We start from the raw sequence: 7,760 nt of genomic DNA, 5'->3' as shown, positions 1-7,760 counted from the left end.
GTTATGCATAACATGTGGCAGAACTCCCTCCTGACAGAGGATTCTCAGTCCAGAGTCCATTTCTTCACAAATGACAGTGCATTTTGTTTCCTTGTCTGTACAATTTTGTGATTTAACAGTATCGAATTTGGTGAATTATTTAATGGTGCTGTTGGCTGAGTGTCATGGAAACCTTCTAATGTATATTTTTAATGTATAATTCCTTGGCCTTAATGCCTGAAATAACTAACATAATTTCATTGAAAATATGTTCTTCCTGTTCAACACCACTCTGACTTACTCAACAGCAGTTTGATCAACAGAGGCAACAGCACAAATAATATTTCTCCTTTACTCTGCATCTTTCAGGATTACTTATGTGAGTATGAAGTTGTTTTGCTCATTGGCTAAAATATTATAGAAGGGATAATCATTTGGAAACTAGATGATGAAAAGCTGGACCACCACAAAGCTACACAAAGGTTTTGTAAGGCAAAACTGCGTCCAAAGACTGATGGTTTTACAGACCTCACTCATAAAAACCAAAAACAAATCATAACTACTACTCATGATTTGGATGCAAATGAATCTACTCTTTATTCCCTATATATTGAGAAGGTTGCAAACATCAAATCTGGAAGATAGTGACAGAGGGTACACATTTTGTGCAGCCCTCAGGTCACTTTGATGCCTCAGGACATCCTCACTCTTCCTCTTCTATCTTCTTGCCATGAATGTCCCGGCTCTTCACTCGGAGCTTGTTGACCTGTGACTCTGCAATGTCAGCCCGCTCCTCGGCTTCCTCCAGCTCGTGCTGGATCTTGCGGAACTTGGAGAGGTTGACATTGGACAGCTCCTCCTGTGAGAGAAGAAGAAATCAGGGCTCAGGAGCACAGGGCAGAGGTTTCATTCCTGCTGCAAGTCAGCCTTGTGGGGCTGCAAATCTCCATCCCCCTCCCACCACTGCTCACACAGAGCTCCTCATCCTCCCCTTTTCAGGAGCTTGCCCTTACTGGGACAAGCTTCACCAGGACTGTGTCACAAGTGAGGAGCAATTTCACCCCTTCAATTTATCATTTCTATATCTATCCTCTCACTACCTTGTGCCCAATTATCAGTGCAACTTACTGGGTTGGGAAGATCATGAAACCTTCTGCTGCTGATAATTAGCAGAGATTCAGGAACCTGTCAGTTAGCGGGTGTGGCCTCTGGGTTTGTTTACTCTGGCCTCCTGTATGAATGAGGCTGTAGAACTTCACTTAATGAATGTCCCTGACTGCAGGGTGCCCAGAGCTCCCCAAGGTCCCAACCCAGCATGGTTCTGTCTCAGGAGTTTCTTCCATACCCCTCTCCTGGTATTCAGCCTCACTCAATGTGTGTCCTGCCCCAATGGAATGTGGCCTTTGCCTTTTCTCCAAGCAATACTCACAGCCTCCTCAGCTTGTCTCTTGTAGGATTTCACTTTCATTTGCAGCTTGTCCACCAGATCCTGCAGCCTGAGGACATTCTTCCTGTCTTCCTCAGACTAGAGTGTTTCACAAACAGGAAAGAGAGTCAGTTCTTGGTTCTGCATCACATGACGTTAACAATTCCCCTTGGGGACGGTGTGTACAAGATGTGACTCACTGTGGGAAAGCCCTGTGAGAGCAGAGTTCCTGCCTTACCTGGTAGGTGAGTTCCTTCACCCTCCGCTCGTACTTGCGCACGCCCTTCACGGCTTCAGCGCTGCGCTTCTGCTCAGCATCAACCTCCCCTTCCAGCTCCCGCACCTGCAAGGACAAGCCCATCCCTGCAGCTTCCCTGGCAATGTCTCTCCAAGGACACGCTCACTCAGGCACAGCCCCAGCCCTACACACCCTGGCCTCCAGCTTCTGAAGTTGTTTCTTCCCTCCCTTCAGTGCCAGCTGCTCAGCCTCTTCCAGACGGTGCTGCAGGTCCTTCACCGTCTGGTCCAGGTTCTTCTTCATCCTCTCCAGGTGGGCACTGGTGTCCTGCTCCTTCTTCAGCTCTTCTGCCATCATGGCCGCCTGATCAGAGCAAAAGGTCAAAGCCATTTTAGGACTGGAGATATTTTGGGGAGAGTACATTCATTGTCAGCAATGCCAGGAGTGTCCAACTCACATCAGTGATGGCCTTCTTGGCCTTTTCCTCAGCATTGCGGGCTTCCTGGATGGTATCCTCCATTTCACTCTGGATCTGGGAAATGTCTGTTTCCAGCTTCTTCTTGGTGTTGATCAGGCTGGTGTTCTGTGCAAAAGGAAAGACAGGATTCCTACTGTCAGACCAAACGCCTCCACATCATGGCCTGAAAATGCAGGTAGAGCTTAGCAAAGTCTTTAGTGCTAGAGACTTCTTTAGCACCAGAGCAGTAAACCAGATATTGAGAGCTAGGTGGAGGGGACATTCTCCAGCACAGTTATTCAAATACTTACACAGTAATCACTTAAAGATGAATAACAATTTAAGTTTTAATTATAATTTCTGAAAGGCAATAATTTCCAGCCGAGCCTGACCTGGGTGTGGAGGAGCTGTGCACGTTCAGTGGCATCCAGAAGCTCCTGCTCAGCCAATTTCCTCGACCGCTCCGTCTGCTCCAGGGCTGCCCGGAGCTCCTCAACTTCAGCCTGCAGCAGGTTTGCTCTGCGCTCCACCATGGCCACCTGCTCCTTCAGGTCATCCTGTGTCCTGAGAGCATCATCCAAGTGCAGCTGAGTGTCCTGGAAAGAGAGATAAGGGAAATTATAAGGCATCAGTGGGTGCTTGAGTGGCAGAAATGTCAGGGATAACATTTTTCTTTCTGTAGTTCAGGTGAACAGACCTTGAGCACAGCCTGCGTGTTTCTCAGGTTCTTCTGTGCCTCTGCAGCCTGGCGGTTGGCGTGGCTCAGCTGGATCTCCATTTCATTCAGGTCACCCTCCATCTTCTTCTTCAGCCTCAGGGCTTCATTCCTGCTCCTGATCTCAGCATCCAGGGTGCTCTGCATGGAGTCCACGACTCGCAGGTGGTTTCTCTTCAGCTGGTCAATCTCCTCATCTTTCTCTGCTATCTTCCTGTCAATCTCAGACTTCACTTGGTTGAGCTCAAGCTGCAGGCGCAGGATCTTCCCCTCCTCATGTTCCAGGGAGGCCTGCACAATTCAACACAAAGAGTATCTTAAATTCTAAGTAATCTTTTATGCAGGTCCATGTTAGAAGTAAATTTTCTTTCCTATTCTCTCTCCAAATGACTAAACCCATACTCTTGGTGGGAACATCATTCCTTAGCAATGTCTGTACCTCAGCTTCCTCCAGGGAGGCTTGCAGTTCAGATTTCTCCTGCTCAACCTGCTTCTTGACTTTCTCCAGCTCATGAATTGCCTTTCCTCCCTCCGCAATCTGCTCTGTGAGGTCGGAAATCTCCTCTGTGGGAACAAAGGTCAATGGCATGGTCAGGCTCTGAGCAGAATGGGAAGGGCCCTGTCCCACCAAGGTGACAGGCAGCTCTGCAGACCTGCAAGCACAGACCCATGGCCAATGGAGGTGATGGCTGATAGTGAGAAAGGCCAGGGAGGAGCAGAGGGACTTACGCTGCAAGTTCTTGTTCTCCCGCTTCATTGTTTCCAGGTGGTCCAAGGACTCCTCATAGGCATTCTTCATCTTGAACAGCTCCGTGCTGAGAGAGCGCGACTCCTTCTGCGAGGCCTCCAGCTCAGCCTGCGTTTCCTCATACTTCTGCTTCCATTCTGCCAGGATCTGAAGAGAAATGGGGTGTGAGTAGGGCTGTGGCTATCACAGGGCCACGCTCTGGCCAGGAATGCTGGTGCTGGAGGCCAAAAGACCTTGTCAAAGTTCTTCTGCTTCTTATCCAGAGCAGCACAAGCAGCATTGGATCTCTCCACGTCAATCATCAGGTCTTCCACTTCATTCTGCAGCCTCTGCTTTGTCTTTTCCAGGGAGGCACATTTGGCATTGACAGCCTCAACATGTTCCTCTGCATCCTGCAGGCGCTGGGCCAGTTTCTTCCTGGGAGGAGAGAAGGACAATTGTACATTTGCGTTTGGAAGGGCATCAGTTCTACAATGTCATAAGAGGGCAGTTTGTCACTTTGGCAGTTTTGAGCCAAGCACTTTTCACAGATATATAAGGATTGATCTTTTGCTGTGTCTTACCACCTGTGGAGGATCAGGTGACTCTTAGCACTTCTACAACCTACATTTTCTCTTCCAATCTACACTTTTTCTCTTCCTCCTGCTCTCTCCTTTTTTTTTCCAAATACATTATATTCTTGCCTTTTTCCCACCCTTTTCTTAACCCCCTCTCAGAGGTTCCAATTTCCCTTGACCAGTTTCGGTCTGCTCCAGTCATTTGCCATCCTGCTTCCCCACGTACTTGGCCTCCTCGAGCTCCTCCGTGCGCTGAATCGCGTCCGTCTCGTATTTGGTTCTCCACTGGGCCACTTCACCATTGGCCTTGGACAGGGCTCGCTGCAGCTCCCCCTTGGCCTCCTGCTCCTCCTCATATTGTTCCCGGAGCAAGTCACAGTCGTGGCGAGCGGACTGCAGGGCGTGGGCCAGGGCGTTCTTGGCCTGTGCGGATATTGGGTTTGGTTAACTTGAATACTTGCCTTTAAATGCCTCTTGAGTGTGAATATGAAAGTGAAATTGGAATGAAACTCTAATTGGGCAAATGTAGACCTTGGAGATGGTGAAGCCCTTATTAACATATTCTGGAACATCAGGATACATTAGTGACTCTTGGAATAATAGTCTGCTGTTTGTATATATCTTCTGATATGTCTGGCTGATTCCTGCCTTAGAGGGGATTATCAAAATCTCAGGGAAGGACCTCATGTGGATGACTTCCTCCAGCACCTAAAGCATCCTGCTTCCTTCCCTCTCTAGTGGAAGTGTGAGGGGTTGTGCATTAGTGCTGCTCCCTCCAGTCCTATGTGTGTTTAGGGAAGGAATACAGAAGCAGTCTAACATCCGTCATGATTCCGCAGAGGCTTTTGCAGGTAATGTTGGCTGTGGACAGTAGGGTAATTCCAGACCTTGATTTCTTCCTCTAGATGTCTCTTGAGTTCCTCAATCTGTTGGGTAAATCCTTGCTTGCCCCTAGACAGCTGAGAAATCAGAGCATCTTTCTCCTCCACCTGGCGGGAATATTCACCTGGAAAAGGAAAGGGAAAAAAGGAAGTTGATAGTTCCTCCTATGACAACTTCTGCCTGTAATGCCACATAACCTGGAACGGCCTGGAGAGCTTATACCAGCTGCCACCTTGTACTCTCTGGCTCACTCAGGCCATGCAGGTCCTGCCATTGAACTTTTGGGATGAGGATGTCTCACCTGACTCTGTCTGCAGACGAGCTCTTTGCGTATTGAGGTCGTTGATCATACGCTGATTCTGCTCCTCCTTTGTTTTAAGCTCACTCAGCTGATCTTCCAGTGTGCGGCACATCTTCTCCAGGTTGGCCTAGAGAGGAAACATGGGAAAGGAAAAGAGATGAGGGTCTGCACTCTGCCTTATTGTGGTCACAGTGGGGAATTTGTTTCTGGGAATGCGTGTTAAAGAGGCAGCTTTTGTGCCACACGTTGTTCCTGCAAGCATTTTTTCCTGCAAATCCTTACCTTGGCTTTGGAGACAGACTCCATGTTGCTGGCCAAGTCGTCAATCTCCATCTTCAGCTCACTCTTCTCCTTCTCCAGCTTCTGCTTCACGCGTTGCAGGTTGTCGATCTGCTCGCCCAGCTCAGCTGTGCTGTCCGCGTGCTTCTTGCGCAGGGCGGAAGCCGTGGCTTCGTGCTGCAGCGTGGCCTCTTCCAGGTCACGGCGCATCTTCTGGAATTCTGCCTCACGCTTCTTGTTCATCTCAATCTGAGCTGCTGTGGCCCCTCCAGCTTCTTCCAGGCGCTCGCTGATCTCCTCCAGCTCCCTGGACAGGTCAGCGCGATGCTTCTCTGCTTTAGCACGAGAGGTTCGCTCTGCCTCAATTTCCTCCTCCAGCTCCTCAATACGGGCCTGCAGAACACCAGGGACCCTTCACACCCGTGCCCTCCTCCTGCCTGAGCTGAGCCTGAGCAAGGCAGGGGAAGGAACAGAGACTTGCCTGCAGCTCCTTGATCTTCTTCTGAAATTGCATGCCCAGGGCTTGTTCATCCTCAATCTTGCTTTGGATCTGGCTGATTTCAAAGTCTTTCCTTTGGGCCAAGTGAACCATGTTAGATCTCAAAGCAAAGAGACAAGTGCTGCAGCCCAGCACTCAGGTGCCCCAGAGCCACACTTACTTCTTCAGTTTCTCATCCAGCTGCTGCTTATCATTCTCCAAATCCATGATGCTGTCCTGGGCCAGCTTCAGGTCTCCTTCCAGCTTCCTCTTAGCTCTCTCCAGGTCCATGCGCAGTTTCTTCTCTTGCTCCAGGGACCCTTCCAGCTAAACACAACAAGACCATCAGGGCTCTGCCAGCCAGGTCTGGCTCCATACCTGTCCTGTTCCTGCTCTGTGTGTGCTTACATCATCCACTTGCTGTTCCAGCTTGGTCTTGGCTTTGGTCAGAGTATTGACTTTGTCTTCCTCTACCTGCAGGTCATCCAGGGTCTGCTGATGGGCCTCTTGGAGGGCTTTCTTCTCTTTTGTCAGCTTGGCAATGGTCTCGTCCAAGGCTGCCATCTCCTCAGTCAGGTTTTTCACCTTTAGGAAGAAGGGAGCAAATGTAAATAAAGGAAGTAGCTATAGAAGTCCTGTCATAGCACACAGCCCATTTTCTGGAGTGCCATTGACTTGTTCTACCTCATACCTTGTTTTCAGTGGCGTGTTTTTCCTTCTCCACCTTGGCCAGTGTTAGCTCAAGGTCATCAATATCTTTCTTCAGCTCTGAACACTCATCCTCCAGCTTCCTCTTCTTGGCTGTCAGCTCAGCATTAATTTCCTCTTCATCCTCAGCCCTTTCTGTCAACTCCTTAATTTTGGCTTCCAGCTGGATTTTGTTTTTGATGAGCTGGTCACACCTTTCCTCAGCGTCAGCCAAGCTATCTGCTTCCTGGTGGGTAGACAGAATTTTTTGGGTTCTGGTGTTTCGAATTTGCTCTGCTCTGCCTTTTTTTAACTACAGAGTAGGTAGGTTTAATAGTAGAAGCTGAACCTGACCTTCAACTCCAGCAACAACAGGATTTTGAGTAGTGTCTTCTGGTTAGCCTTCTCATTTATAAATAATATTTATTCCAAATTTTTTTTTCGCATGGAAATTGTATCTACTTGCTTTTTTTTTTGTTATCTCTATAAAGCCTTAAAATTAGAGGCTTTTTCTGAGAACACTTTGTTTTAGAAAGAAATGCATCACTTTTCTACAGACTACATGGCAAATACAGTTCTGGCCTATCAGCTACCTCTGTGGCTATTTTCCTTGCGAAGTCTAGGATATTTTGTGGTAACTAGCTGATTATTTCATTGGGTGTTAAGAAACTCCCTTGTCCTTTTGTATTTGAAGGGGAAGTATCCATGTTTCTGAGAACAATCAAGGCTTTATTGTAGCTGTATGTAGAGAATGTAGGTCTTTCTCAGGTTTACTTCTACTGTGCTAGAAACACAGCTTTGAAAGTTATTTCTCTCCCAGCTCCAAGGTCTCTGCTGTTCAATGCACATTGGCTGGTGTTACATGGCTCTTTCCTCAGACAATAGCAATGGTAAGTGCCATATGAGTCTGCCAGGACTCTCAGTATGCCCCTGCCAGTTCCTGTTTATGCAACATTAGAGTGCCTCAGAGTGCGTGCTTTAGACTGTTCTCTTCCACCCATTAATTCCTGTGA

At 48.2% G+C, this 7,760-nt stretch overlaps 1 protein-coding gene across 1 annotated transcript in view; it reads right to left on the bottom strand.

Moving 5' to 3' along the window:
* Positions 1-551: 551 nt before the first annotated feature.
* LOC144247223 (uncharacterized) overlaps positions 552-7,760 on the bottom strand; it is a 36,161-nt gene continuing 28,952 nt past the window's right edge. The window contains exons 59-76 of the mRNA XM_085556464.1: positions 6,752-6,994; positions 6,469-6,645; positions 6,242-6,387; positions 6,064-6,154; positions 5,586-5,975; positions 5,304-5,430; positions 5,008-5,126; positions 4,347-4,543; positions 3,797-3,980; positions 3,545-3,710; positions 3,255-3,379; positions 2,798-3,106; positions 2,493-2,696; positions 2,101-2,226; positions 1,836-2,006; positions 1,644-1,748; positions 1,409-1,504; positions 552-838 (exon numbers count right to left, since the gene is read on the bottom strand). Of these exons, the coding sequence (XP_085412590.1) occupies positions 683-838; positions 1,409-1,504; positions 1,644-1,748; positions 1,836-2,006; positions 2,101-2,226; positions 2,493-2,696; positions 2,798-3,106; positions 3,255-3,379; positions 3,545-3,710; positions 3,797-3,980; positions 4,347-4,543; positions 5,008-5,126; positions 5,304-5,430; positions 5,586-5,975; positions 6,064-6,154; positions 6,242-6,387; positions 6,469-6,645; positions 6,752-6,994 (3,132 nt within the window). The 3' untranslated portion in view covers positions 552-682. The remainder of the gene's footprint in view (positions 839-1,408; positions 1,505-1,643; positions 1,749-1,835; positions 2,007-2,100; positions 2,227-2,492; positions 2,697-2,797; positions 3,107-3,254; positions 3,380-3,544; positions 3,711-3,796; positions 3,981-4,346; positions 4,544-5,007; positions 5,127-5,303; positions 5,431-5,585; positions 5,976-6,063; positions 6,155-6,241; positions 6,388-6,468; positions 6,646-6,751; positions 6,995-7,760) is intronic.

Source organism: Lonchura striata, chromosome 18 (assembly GCF_050655825.1).
Source record: "Lonchura striata isolate lonStrDom1 chromosome 18, ASM5065582v1, whole genome shotgun sequence".
In the NCBI taxonomy this organism is placed as follows: domain Eukaryota; kingdom Metazoa; phylum Chordata; class Aves; order Passeriformes; family Estrildidae; genus Lonchura; species Lonchura striata.
The sequence above is the reverse complement of the archived record's forward strand: the minus strand, read 5'-3'. Positions and strand labels throughout refer to the sequence as shown.